Source organism: Aethalodelphis obliquidens, unplaced genomic scaffold, assembly GCF_003676395.1.
Source record: "Aethalodelphis obliquidens isolate GAN/ISIS:26980383/991018 unplaced genomic scaffold, ASM367639v1 scaffold3, whole genome shotgun sequence".
In the NCBI taxonomy this organism is placed as follows: domain Eukaryota; kingdom Metazoa; phylum Chordata; class Mammalia; order Artiodactyla; family Delphinidae; genus Aethalodelphis; species Aethalodelphis obliquidens.
In genome coordinates this window covers 76,710,019-76,724,852 of record NW_020837947.1, presented here as the reverse complement: position 1 = coordinate 76,724,852, position 14,834 = coordinate 76,710,019, and the positions used below count along the sequence as shown (strand labels likewise).

General features: G+C 37.9%; 1 protein-coding gene across 2 annotated transcripts in view; it reads left to right on the top strand.

The window, feature by feature from the left end:
* MYO6 (myosin VI) overlaps positions 1-14,834 on the top strand; it is a 145,116-nt gene that overhangs the window by 68,496 nt on the left and 61,786 nt on the right. For both annotated transcript variants that reach the window (XM_027092132.1, XM_027092128.1), the window contains exons 6-9: positions 645-750; positions 1,963-2,018; positions 4,650-4,747; positions 5,078-5,242. In XM_027092132.1, coding sequence (XP_026947933.1) covers positions 645-750; positions 1,963-2,018; positions 4,650-4,747; positions 5,078-5,242 — 425 coding nt within the window. The remainder of the gene's footprint in view (positions 1-644; positions 751-1,962; positions 2,019-4,649; positions 4,748-5,077; positions 5,243-14,834) is intronic.

Below are 14,834 nucleotides of genomic sequence, written 5' to 3'. Positions count from 1 at the left end.
TCCATGGAGTCTTAAAGACATCTTATAGTCTAAATTGTTGGAGTGTAATGAAGATAGTTAAAAATTGTATATATGAATAATCACAAATCTAAAAAATTTAAAGCAGTTAATTTTGCCTGTTTTTGAAATGCTGAAAAATCCTACACGATGTTTAAATTTAATAGTAGTATTACAGAAAAAAACCCACAGATTTATTGTGCAGTTATGTATTTTTTTTTCTCCAGCAGAAATTTTGGCTGCCAGATTTCTTAATTGGTAGCTCGTTACTTCTTGCTTTTTTGTCCGGGGATGTCATTAGTTATGCATAGTGAGCATTTTTCATCTCTCTGCAGGTCTGCTCTAGTATGAGGAAAAGCTGAGCCACAGCTCATAATACGGAGACATTCTAGTACAAACATAAGAGTTGTTTATTTGATTTCAATTACCTAGCTGTCAGGATAACTAGAGAAAACATTTAACGTATATACCTTTAGAGATGTTTTGAACACTTTTCAATGATTTTATTTAAAAATTTTGGTAACTGTAAACACACATTATAATTTCTTTAGGAGCAAGTGCTTTTTGATAGTAAACGGACTTTCTATGATTTGGAAAATTTTGTATTTAATACACTGTTCATCGTTAATGTATTGTTTTGACCCCAGCTGATAAGGCTTTTCGAGACATGAAGGTGCTCAAGATGAGTCAGTCTGTCATTGTATCTGGAGAATCAGGAGCTGGCAAAACGGAAAATACAAAATTTGTTCTAAGGTGAGGAGTATTTAGCTGACCTAGAACACTTTGAGCAGGTTGATTTTTCTTAATTGTGGTAAAAAAATATATATATAACATAAAATTTACCATCTTAACCACTTCTAAGTGTACAGTTCAGTAGTGCTAAGTATATTCACATTGTTGTTCAGCCAGTCTCCAGAACCTTTCACCTTACAAAACTAAAACTCTGTACCCGTTAAACAACTCCCCGTTTCCCCTGACCCCAGCCCCTGGCAACCACCATTCTACTTCCTGCCTCTATGATTCTGACTACTCTAGATACCTGATATATATAAGTGGATCATATACTTTTTGTTTTTCTGTGGTTGGCTTATCCCCCTATAGCATGATGTCCTTGAGGTTCATCCATGTTGTGGCATGTGTCAGAATTTTCCTCCTTTTCAAGGCTGAGTAATATTCCCTCGTGTGTTATGTATCACATTTCGTTTACCCATTCATTCCTCAGTGGGCCCTTGGGCACTTGGGTTGCTTCCATCTCTTGGGTCTTGTGAATAGTGTTGCCATGAACGTGTTATGAGCAAAGAGTTACAAAGATCTCCTTGAGATTTGAACCTGTTGACTTTGAATACTCTTGCATGCTTTATGACGTAGTTTGAAATGGTGGGCTCTATCCCTTTTACAAGAACAGACATGTGGAAGCTAAGCTGCAGATTGTTGAAATCTAGTTCTGACATGCTATTCTCATGAGGATCCTGGAGAAGACCAGAGCTGGTTAGGCAAAGGGAAATCTTGGAATGTTCCTTCACAATCCAGCCTTTGTGTTCTTTTTTCAATAGTCCTGCCATTAGAGTGGTTGAAACCATTTTTTACCTTAAGTTTATGATGGTTGGCCTTCTTATTTCTACCTCCCCACAACCCTCCTCCCAGTGTCAAAGGTGAATATTTCTGTGTGCAATGTGTGGCATATTTACAACTAAATAGTTGGTTAAAATCAGAATATTCCCAAAAAGTTTTAAAAATAATGCTGATTTAGATGTTAAAGGCCATCCAAATAGAATTTTAAACGTTTAAAAAGCTATAACAGAATAGTAGTTGCATTTAAATATAAATTTGTAGTTTTTAAATAAGCCATTCCAGTGCATGATCCAGGTTTAAATTTTAGATGTATTAAATAATATTAAAATTAGAAAGAGAATGCATGCAATATCATTCTCATCCAGCAATTTTTTAATCCTGTATTTTAAACAGATATCTGACTGAATCGTATGGAACCGGTCAAGACATTGATGATAGAATTGTCGAAGGTATTGTTAATTTTTAAAATTCTTATTTTCCATTGCTAGATATGTCCTGAAATTAACTTAGAAGAATCCTCTCAGTGGTCTGGAGTGTTCTCCAAGAGATCCAAAAGGCTCTGCCATCTCCTACAAATCTTTGCTCAGATGTTATCTTCTCATTTACTTATTGTCTGTTGTCTTCCCCCCCCCCCCCCCCCGCCCCCGCCCGACCCCATGTCCGTGCTAAGAGGGCAGGGATTTTATATATTCCAAACTCCTGGAATAGTGCCTGATACATAGTACACGCTCCATAAATATCTGTCGGATGAATGAGAGGAATATAGGAAGCCCTCCTGCCTCCTGTTTATTTTGTTGACCTTGTTTTTGTAAAGGAGAAAGGGAGAGGGTTATTTGGAAATGAGGTACTGGGGGAAATCATTTTAATGAAAGAGTACACTTGGAAAGCAGGAGTCTGTAAGTTGACTTCCCCAGGCTGTCAGTGCTTGCTCACCCCTTAGAGACTTCTCGGATCCTGTTTGGTCTCCGCTGCCGTCACGCTGAGTCTGCAGCAGCCTCCTGCAGCACGGGTTCCTGTCTGGTCCCCCCTCTTATGGTTTGGCTGCCCTTTAACCTATTCTCTGTGTGGAAGTTGGAGTGACCTCTTTTGCTCTGAGCCCTTTATTGGCTTCGTATTTCTCTCAAGCTAAAACCCCAAATTCACATCATCACCTTCAGTGCGCTGTGTGGCCTGCCCCACCTCCTCTGGTCTGATTGAGTCGTTGTTCCTCTGCAGCCTTATGCTTTAGTCACATTGGTCTCCTTCTAGTTCTCTGAGGTGTTTCAGGCCTCTTTGGACACTCTTCTCACCCCTTCAGTAAGTATTTAATAATGATGATGATACTGACATGTGTGGGATGTGTTAGGCCTTGTCTGATTTGCTTAAAATCTGTTACCTAACTTAAATCTCCATAGAATATGAGGTAAGTACTATTTTATCCCTGCTTCACAGATGAGAAGCTAAGGTAGAAGGAGCTTCAGTAACTTTCTGAAGAGTAAATAAGCTCATCAGTTGTGGAAATGGGACATAAACCCAGGCGTCTTAACTATATGCTCTACTAAGTGCATATTTTAATATTCTTGACATTTTAAAGAAAAATTCCAGTTGAACAAAAATTTATCAGGGGCCTTTTATGTTCATGCATTTTGCTATATCATGGCAGGCAAATGTTACATACATTTTTTTCACACTTATGTAAAATATGCATGTAGATGAATATAAATTTGACTCTAATAAACATTTTTAAAGTTTGCATCCATAAGGTTTTTCATATTTCTTGATATAAATAATTTTCTAATTTTTATCTACAGTTCTCACTGTGGTACTGTGACACACACACCTAGGCAGAGTCACAGTAGAGTACCTTTAGTGAGGGAATTGCCCTTTAAAATTGAATAAATAAATAAAAAACAAATAATGGGTTAATTTAATAAAATACTAATTAATATTCGGACTTGTTTACTTGAGGTACAGATTTGCTTTGAAACCAGATAAGCCTGGTTTCTTCCATGAGAACGTACTGTGCAGTGTGTAACGTGCTGTAGTTGAGGACAGTTGGAAAGTGTTATTCCAAATGTCTCTACAGCCCCGTACTGGAGAATAGTTTATGTTAACTGGCAGGGCCATAGAAATCTTTAGGTGGGAATACATGCTAATATTTCTTTTAGTTTTACTACTTTCTTATTTTAGCAAGTGAAACAACCTGGGAGTGATCTTTCAAAGGGTTTAGTGACTAGTTAAGCTTTCTACTGCGGATAGAGTAAGAGAAATGGACTTTAAAAGATTTCATAAGAAATACTCTAGCAGTAAACATATGAAGCAACTTATGAGGTTATTGAAGGAATATGTGAGTAAGATTGACACTACTCTGGTATGCTTACAGTTAAGACTGGTGAGTACCAGAATAGACTCTAGGAGCTCTTTTCCAGTCAGGTAGAGAGAGAGAGAGGGAGAGAGAGAGACAGAGAGAGAGAAAGAATGTGTGAAATTATAAAATGAAGACAGTTAAAATTTTACATTTGTTCATTGGAATTTCAAGAACTATTGTTCTGAGAAGCTTTCGTAGGTAATTCTGTAAACGCTTATTGGTTAGATTTTGTTGGATGTGCGTGTAAAAATGTTAAATCTGGAGGTTTTATTAATACATATTTTTAAATGTAAGTCAACTAATAACTTCTTGCCTGTATTTCGTCACAGGAAGCTTGCTGCTTTCTTTACTATCATCACTGCTCTTGTAGGGCTGATGTGAAAACCATAACATTTTTAGGGAGTAATTTTTAAAGTTGAGTTATAAATTTTGTAACGTAGTGACTTTTGAAAATTTCGTCTTTCTCATAACACTTCCTTTTTCTTTTTTTTTTTTAATAAATTTTGAGTAACTTTTCCATCTCTTGCACTTTAATAGGGCCCAAACATAGTGGTAGTCAATAAATATTTGTGGGATTTGACATTACAAGTGAATTCATTCATGTTAATGTTTCTGACAATATTTTTCTAGTTATTTATGTTTATTAATAAATGGAAACATACTATGCATTTTGCTTTGTAATTTTCCTTCATGCAAACTTTCTGATGGTGTATTTTCATTTCTTTTTCAATAGCTAACCCACTCTTAGAAGCCTTTGGAAATGCAAAGACTGTTCGCAACAATAATAGCAGTCGATTTGGGAAATTTGTAGAAATACATTTCAATGAAAAGGTAAGTGAGAGTGAGTTTCGGGGTAATATGTTTGGGGAGTGTTTTTGGAAAATACAGGGTCTTGATAGAACTGGTGCTGTACTTGAACTCATGGCAAATATATTTAAATTTTCCTCTTCTACTTTTAAACAGTTGGGATAATATATATGTTCACTGTGATCTCTAGAAATACTATAAACTTACATTTAGTTACTTGTTTTTTCCCCTTTATTTAATAAATTACAACCTCTTTGATAGACAAATGATTATTAGAAAAGATAATTTAACATTGGTAGGTTATACTTTAAGACTTTAAATGCAAAAATGTAATTTCTCTGTTTTGTTTTTTAGAGTTCAGTTGTTGGAGGATTTGTTTCACATTATCTTCTAGAGAAATCTAGGATCTGTGTTCAAGGCAAAGAGGAAAGGAATTATCATATCTTTTATAGGTTGTGTGCCGGTGCTTCTGAAGATACTAGGGAAAGACTTCATTTGAGCTCCCCAGATAATTTTCGGGTAGGTTGGATGAAAAGAAATTTCATACAATTTTTGCAAATTGAGTTGCCTTCTATTCTAAAACTTATTTCAGTGGATTTTGATGTCTAGTTGCATATAACTTACATTAAGTTCAGTGCAATATGAATGTGTACGTTCAGTGTAATAGAATGACTTTCGTACTAAGTAGATCTGTATTGAGATTTACTGCTGAGTTTATAACACTATATGAGGAGGTACATAATGGGATAGGTAAAAGGATAGATGCTAAACCCCTTAAACTCGATAAGAAGTTTATAATAGTTCTGTAATGCTAGCTTTAATGTTACCTTTCACTTATTTGTAAAAAAAAGTTTGACCACTGAATTAATAAAGGACCCCTACCTGTCTTCCTTAATTCAGTTCAACAAATATTTATTCCTTACCCATTGGGTACCAGGCATTGTGCCAGAGTTAAAAAGATAAATGAGACACAGTTCCTGCTTCTGAGTAACTTAAATTGCTGGGAAACGCGCGCACGCACACACACACACACACACACACACACACACACACACACACAGTCTGACTGATATGTCAAATGATAAGTGAGAGAGATGCATAGGGTGCTGGTGAGTTTGGAAAAACTTTACTGGAACAGTTGATGCTTGATCAGAATCCTGAAGGATTTTCAAGTGTTAACTATAACTAGAGGAAGAAACATGCGGAGGTATTCCTGGTAGATGCAAAAAGATGAACAAAGAAAGGCAGGAAATAGCTTAAATGGTAGGACAGGAAGGGGTGGGAGGTGAGGCTAGAGAGCTTAAATGGTAGGACAGGAAGGGGTGGGAGGTGAGGCTAGAGAGTTTGGTCTTCTGTGGTGAGTAGGGAGCTGATCGAAGGGTGTTAAGTAGAAAGTTGGATATCAGGTCTGTACTTACCTCTGGGTTTAATATGGAAGATAGCTTTAAGAGGGTAGGGCAGGGGATGGATAGAAATTGCAGCCGTGGGTAAATGGGTTGGGAACCTGTGGCTTTAGGTGACGTAGCAGTTACTCAGTGCCTGAATTTGTTTTAGCGATGGCAGGGTTACTGAGGGAGGGGATGTGTGAAATAGGAGGAGGTAAAATTGACAGGACTTGGAGACTGAATTAGGTGAGGAGAAGGGGGAGTCTGGAATGATTTCCCAAAACACGATTAGGGTAACTGGGTGACTCTAAGTACCATGTTGAGGCCAGGTGGAAGATGGATGGCGTGTAGGATGAGTCCAGTTTTGGAGCCTGTGGGTCATCTGAGTGGAGCTGCTTGGGAGACTCTTGGGTAGACTAAGATCAGGTCAGTGCTGCAGGGACAGGTTTGGGAGATGTCAGTACCCTGGTGGTAGTCAGAACTGTGACAGTGAGTAGTGGAGGTTGTCCAGAGAGATTGCATAACGTAGAAAAGCATGTGCCGGGATCCACACTCTGGAGTTGAAGAGGCTGAGCAGATGAAGAGTTGCCCCAGAAAGAAAGCACAAGTGGAGTGGTGAGAGAAGTACAAGGAGATCAGGAGTGCCAAGGATCACAAGTCAATATTGAGTTTCAGGAAGTGGTGACTGCGGGGTGGCTAGCGTAATGACAGAGTCTCAGCTAGAAAGTAGTGTCCCTGTGTGGGCTATGGGAATCACGGGGTGCGGGTAGGGAATGCAGTTTGTATGAAGTTCTCCAGGCGATTCTCACACTCCTCTTTGGCCAGAAGTCCTCCATTTGAGAATCATGACACATATTTATACGTAATTATTGTTCTGTGTGTGAGTGTGTGTGTGTGTTTGCAACCTGGCTTCTTCTTTATTACGTCAATCAATTTCTTTTAAGGTATATTTGGAAATTTAAAAACTCTGTTGTTTTAAAATGCTTTATAACTGCATCTATTTATATAATTCTGAAATGTTTAACCTTCTCTAGAACTCACCAAATTAATTGGAATTTGAAGTTAGTTGCTCACATTATCTTCATGACAGTAGAAGAGGCATTTCTCTACAATGATTTTTAGAAAAGGAATATAAATTAATCTGAATCATATAAAATTTAATAATGATGATGTGGCTTTGTCAGCACTGAGTTAATGATAAAGTGATGTGACTATTCTTGTCTTAATATAGCATTTCTTTCTACTTGGGGGCTTGGGAACATAGTTTCTGTGTCTCAGAATGTACAGTCTTTCCTGGCACAAGGATAGCCATCCTAAGGGGGCAGCCACTGAAATGCTTTATCAGGTCAGAGAGTTTCTTGTCTCTGTGGCATGAACTGGGAGAGTCCTTTTGGTGATAAGAGGAAACTCATGGAACAGCATTACCTTTCACCCCAAAACACCTGCCATCTTGGATATTCCTCTCAGGCAGGTGTACACACACCTCTGTATTCCTTCCCCCAAATGATTCTGCCTTAGAGTGACTTAAAAGTGTGTTGGTCATTTCAACAGGCTTTTCTCGGGTTTAGTTTAGACCTCCAGTCATAACTCAGGGGTAAAGTTGTAAAGACAAAGGAAAAACTCTACAGCAGGGTGAACGCTTTCCCCCCCACATTTTTTTGGTCACTATTCTATACAAATTAGTATGTAAAGAATTGTAGAGATACATCTGTTTGAAAGCACCCATATTAACTCCACATGTACTTTAGAAAATAGAAGGTTTAAAATGCTTGTATTTTTCAAAAATTTGAAATATTTTTGCACATGTTCCATGGAAGCATTCGTTATAGTCATGCAAGAATCCTTGAATATAAATAAAGCTTGGATAGAATGAGAATGGGTGACAAGAATAGTTATAGCTTTCTAGTTACAGAAAAGTTAGAAGAAACAAGTATTTTTCTTAGGTTTTAACATCAAGTGCATCTGTCCAAAAGCCAAGTATTTGATAAAACAGTTGGGGCGGGTGGATAAAACTCTTGGTAGCAAAGAAAACATTTGTTTTGGCTCTATATAGTTAAGCTACTATTATCCTACTAAATAAAAGAACTCTGTTTTGAAATAGTCAATTGAAAGTGCTTATCAGTATTATCCCCTCTCCCTTCTATTTTATTCTTTCCCCCAAGATTCTAGGCTACAAAGAAAAATTCACTGCATTATTATTTTCTGGTTTTAACTGTATTTTAATATTTCACTGTAATGGGGGGAGATAAATGTATTGATCATCTAAAGTATTAATTTATCCCTAAATCATTCAAAATTTACTGTAAATTTTTTCTTGGTATATAATATGTTATCGATATATTTAACCTTGGAATTCATGCTATGGGACAGTGGAATCCTAGTGACCTGATTTAAGAAAAGCTGAGATGTTTAAAAAATTTTCTCATCCTGTTCCCTGTGCATGTCCTTCCTGAACGACCCCCACCCTTTAAGTGTGGGTAAAAGATTCTCTTCAAGACCAGTATATTATTTTCTTCTCAGCTGCTTCCCTTATTCTGTGTTTGCAAAGCACTTAGCCTTTAAAGGCTTCTGGGCAGGAAAGTAAATCATCGAGATAAAAGCTGAAATGGTTATTTGAATACCTGTGAAGGTCCATAAAGCAAGTGTTATAATTTATGTACAATTAGTGTTAACTGTCAGTCAGTATGAAAGGCATGTTTTGAAGGACTGATTGTAAAAATCAAAAATTAAGAAACTCAAGAATATTATTTGTTAATTATTCAGAATTTAAAATACTACTCAAAATATTAAACCACAGTGTGGGTCCTTATTTGAGACTTTTCACATATTTAGTTCATATCTTATGAACTGTATCTTCAATAAGATTTAACCCTGAGAATATTTAAAATTGCTACCTTTGAGATGTAAATTCGGGGCCTCAGACGTGAAACCGGGGTCACTGACGTAAATCTGGGGCTCGGACATGAATCCGGGGTGCAGATGCCTGTCAAGCCCAGGCGGAGTCCCTGGTGCACTGGGTGGCGTGGGCGGCGTACATGGCCCAGTTCGGACCCTGAGGACACCAAGCCGCCCTGTGTGCCTCAGGCCACCACCCTGCCCCTCCGGGGACTCCAGGTCCCCACCACCGTGCCCCAGCCAAGCAGTTCCAGGGATGTGGATGTCCGTGTCTTTGGAGGACCATGACTTCGCCTGCCACGTGCTTGCAGGATCTTGGTTCCCAGGCCACAGGTTGGGCCTGAGCTTCTGGGGTGGGAACTCCGAGTCCAAACCGCTGGACTAACAGAACCTCAGACGCCAGGGAATATCAGTTGGAGTGTGGCCTCCTGGAGGTCCTCATCTCAGCATCAAGACCCAGCTATATCCAACTGCCTGCAAACTCCAGTGCTGGACGTCTCAGGCCAAACAACCAGTAAGACAAGAATACAGCACCACCCATCAAAAAAAAAAGTGAGGGGGCTTCCCTGGTGGCACAGTGGTTGAGAGTCCGCCTGCCAATGCAGGGAATGCGGGTTCGTGCCCCGGTCCGGGAGGATCCCACATGCGGAGCGGCTGGGCCTGTGAGCCATGGCCACTGAGCCTGCGCATCCGGGGCCTGTGCTCCACAACGGGAGAGGCCACAGCGGTGAGAGGCCCGCGTACTGCAAAAAAAAAAAAAAAAGTGAAACGCCAAAAACATATGTTACGGATGAAGGAGCAAGGTAAAAACCTACAAGACCAAATAAATGAAGACGAAATAGGCAACCTACCTGAAAAAGAATTCAGAGTAATGATAGTAAAGATGACCCAAAATCTCGGAAATAGAATGGAGAAAACACAAAAAACATTTAACAAGGATCTAGAAGAACTAAAGATGAAACAAACAGGTATGAACAACACAATTACTGAAATTAAAAATACTCTCGAAGGAACCAATAACGGAGTAACTGAGGCAGAAGAACGGATAAGTGAGCTGGAAGATAAAATGGTGGAAATAACAGCCAGGGAGCAGAATAAAGAAAAAAGAATGAAAAGAACTGAGGACAGTCTCAGAGACCTCTGGGACAACAGTAAACACACCAACATTCAAATTATAGGGATCCCAGAAGAAGAAGAGAAAAACAAAGGGTCTGAGAAAATATTTGAAGAGATTATAGTCAAAAACTCCCCTAACATGGGAAACGAAACAGTCAATCAAGTCCAGGAAGCACAGAGAGTCCCACACAGGATAAATCCAAGGAGAAACACACCAAGACACATATTAATCAAACTATCAAAAATTAAATATAAAGAAAAAATATTAAAAGCAGCAAGGGAAAAGCAACAAATAACATACAAGGGAATCTCCATAAGGTTAACACCTGATCTTTCAGTAGAAACTCTGCAAGCCAGAAGGGAGTGGCAGGATATATTAGAAGTGATGAAAGGGAAAAACCTACAACCAAGATTACGCTACCTGGCAAGGATCTCATTCAGATTTGATGAAGAAATTAAAACCTTTACAGGTAAGCAAAAGTTAAGAGAATTCAGCACCACCAAACCAGCTTTACAAAAAATGCTAAAGGAACTTCTCTAGGCAGGAAAGAAAAGAGAAGGAAAAGACCTATAAAAACAAACCCAGCCATGGAAGTTAATTTACAACTGTATAGATATTGAAAACTCTATAGAGATTTACCTAACTACAGAGGTACATTTTCACACTTGAAGAGAAAATAAGTCATCTTTGGATTGTAAAGCTTTAGGCAATGCTCTTATATTTTCCCTGGAGAGGATTATTTAAATTCCAACATATTAGCGTAGAAATTTTCTAAAAGACTATGATGAGTACAGAGAGTTGACTGCTTATTTTTTCTGTATGTAAGTACAGAAAATTCATTTTCTATATCCCTTGTCTACAAGACAGACTTTGTATTTGTAGGATATTTGACCTGGCTCTCATTATGTTGGTGTAAGTGTAAGAACTTAGACACAAGGGCACAACACACTTGTTATTAGCTATAAGGTAAATAAAAAAAAATCTGCTCTGATTCAGAAACCTCATGTGTACATTCAGGACAAAATAATAAAGACAAATAATAAAACTTCACATTCTGTCAAAAAATTTCTTGTGGAAATTTTCATTAAAATTTTATTATCCTGTAAAACAAACAAACAAAAAACCCCAAAACGATTAAGAAAATGGTAATAGGAACATACATATTGATAATTACCTTAAATATAAATGGATTAAATGCTCCAACCAAAAAACATAGACTGGCTGAATGGATACAAAAACAAGACCCGTACATATGCTGTATACAAGAGACCCACTTCAGACCTAGGGACACATACAGACTGAAAGTGAGGGGTTGGAAAAAGATATTCCATGCAAATGGAAATCACAAGAAAGCTGGAGTAGCAATAGTCATATCAGACAAAATAGACTTTAAAGTAAAGAATGTTACAAGAGACAAGGAAGGACACTGAAATCAAGGGATCAATCCAAGAAAAAGAAATAACAATTAATAAATATTTATGCACCCAACATAGGAACACCTCAATACATAAGGCAAATGCTAACAGCCATAAAAGGGGAAATCAAAAGTAACATAATCGTAGTAGGGGACTTTAACACCCCACTTTCACCAATGGACAGATCATCCAAAATGAAAATAAATAAGGAAACACAAGCTTAAATGACACATTAAACAAGATGGACTTAATTGATATTTATAGGACATTCCATCCAAAAACAACAGAATACACTTTCTTCTCAAGTGTTCATGGAACATTCTCCAGGATAGACCATACCTTCGGTCACAAATCAAGCCTTGGTAAATTTAAGAAAACTGAAATCGTATCAAGTATCTTTTCCTACCACAGCACTATGAGACTAGATATCAATTACAGGAAAATACTGTAAAAAATACAAACACAGGGAGGCCAAAAAATACGCTACTGAATAACCAAGAGGTCACTGAAGAAATCAAAGAGGAAATCAAAAAATACCTAGAAACAAATGACAATGAAAACACGACAACCCAAAACCTGTGGGATGCAGCAAAAGCAGTTCTAAGAGGGAAGTTTATAGCAATACAGTCCTACCTCAAGAAACAGAAAAATCTCAAACACCTAACCTTACACCTAAAGCAATTAGAGCAAGAAGAACAAAAAACCCCCAAAGTTAGCAGAAGGAAAGAAATCATAAAGATCAGATCAGAAATAAATGAAAAAGAAATGAAGGAAACAATAGCAAAGATCAGTAAAACTAAAAGCTGCTTCTTTGAGAAGATAAAATTGATAAACGATTAGCCAGACTCATCAAGAAAAAAAGGGAGAAGACTCAAATCAACAGAATTAGAAATGAAAAAGGAGAAGTAACATCTGACACTGCAGAAATACAAAGGATCATGAGAGATTACTACAAGCAACTCTATGCCAATAAAATGGACAACCTGGAAGAAATGGACGAATTCTTACAGAAGCGCAACGTTCCGAGACTGAACTAGGAAGACATAGAAAATATGAACAGACCAGTGACAAGCACTGAAATTGAAACAGTGATTAAAAACCTTCCAACAAACAAAAGTCCAGGACCAGATGGCTTTACAGGTGAATTCTATCAAACATTTAGAGACGAGCTAACACCTATCCTTCTCAAACTCTTCCAAAATATAGCAGAGGGAGGAACACTCCCAAACTCATTCTATGAGGCCACCATCACCCTGATACCAAAACCAGACAAAGATGTCACACAAAAAGGAAACTACAGGCCAGAATCTCTGATGAACTTAGATGCAAAAATCCTCAACAAAATACTAGCAAACAGAATCCAACAGCACATTAAAAGGATCATACACTGTGATCAAGTGGGGTTTATCCCAGGAGTGCAAGGTTTCTTCATTATATGCAAATCGGGCTTCCCTGGTGGTGCAGTGGTTGAGAATCTGCCTGCTAGTGCAGGGGACACGGGTTCGAGCCCTGGTCTGGGAAGATCCCACATGCCGCGGAGCAAGTGGGCCTGTGAGCCACAACTACTGAGCCTGCGCATCTGGAGCCTGTGCTCCACAACAGGAGAGGCCTCGATAGTGAGATGCCCATGCACCGCAATGAGTGGCCCCTGCTTGCCACAACTAGAGAAAGCCCTTGCACAGAAACAAAGACCCAACACAGCAAAAATAAATAAATTAATTAATAAACTCCTACCCCCAACATCTTTTAAACAAACAAACAAACAACAACAACAAAAAACTTTTCTTTTTCAAGGAGCATACTAAAAATCACCCAGTTTTGTAAAATACACCCTAGGGAACAATTACAAGATGGAAGAGCTCTCATTACCCATTTAAAAAAAATATATATATATATATATATGCAAATCAATCAATGTGATACCCCATATTAACAAATTGAAGAATAAAAACCATATGATCATCTCAATAGATGCAGAAAAAGCTTTTGACAAAATTCAACACCCATTTATGATAAAAACTCTCCAGAAAGTAGGCATAGAGGGAACCTAACTCAACATAATAAAGGCCATATATAACCCACAGTCGACATCATTCTCAATGGTGAAAAACTGTAACCATTTCCTCTAAGATCAGCAAGAAGACAAGGTTGCCCACTCTCACCACCATTATTCAACATAGTTTTGGAGGCTTTAGCCACGGCAATCAGAGAAGAAAAAGAAATAAAAAGGAATCCAAATCGGAAAAGAAGAAGTAAAACTGTCACTGTTTGCAGATGACATGATACTATATATAGCGAATCCTAAAGATGCTACCAGAAAACTACTAGAGCTAATCAATGAATTTGGTAATGTAGCAGAATAAAAACTTAATGCACAGAGATCTCTTGCATTCCTGTACACTAATGATGAAATATCTGAAAGAGAAATTAAGGAAACACTCCCATTTACCATTGCAACAAAAAGAATAAAATACCTAGGAATAAACCTACCTAAGGAGACAAAAGACCTGTATGCAGAAAACTATCAGACACTGTTGAAAGAAATTAAAGATTATACAAGATATACCATGTTCTTGGATTGGAAGAATCCACATTGTGAAAATGACTATACTACCCAAAGCAATCTACAGATTCACTGCAATCCCCATCAAACTACCAATGGCATTTTTCACAGAACTAGAACAAAAAATTGCACAATTTGTTTGGAAACACAAAAGACCCCGAATAGCCAAAGCAATGTTGAGAAGGAAAAACGGAGCTGGAGGAATCAGGCTCCTGGACTTCAGACTATACTACAAAGCTACAGTAATGAAGACAGTATGGTACTGGCACAAAAACAGAAATATAGATCAATGGAACAGGATTGAAAGCCCAGAGATAAACTCATGCACATATGGTCACCTTATTTTTGATAAAGGAGGCAAGAATATACAATGGAGAAAAGCCAGCCTCTTCAGTAAGTGGTGCTGGGAAAACTGAACAGCTACATGTAAAAGAATGAAATTAGAACACTTCTTAACACCATACACAAAAATAAACTCCAAATGGATTAAAGACCTAAATGTAAGCCCAGACACTATAAAACTCTTAAGAGGAAAACATAGGCAGAACGCTCTATGACATAAATCACAGCAAGATCCTTTTTGACCCACCTCCTACAGAAATGGAAATAAAAACAAAAATAAACAAATGGGACCTAATGAAACTTAAAAGGTTTTTCACAGCAAAGGAAACCATAAAGAAGATGAAAAGACAATCCTCAGAATGGGAGAAAATATTTGCAAACGAAGCAACTGACA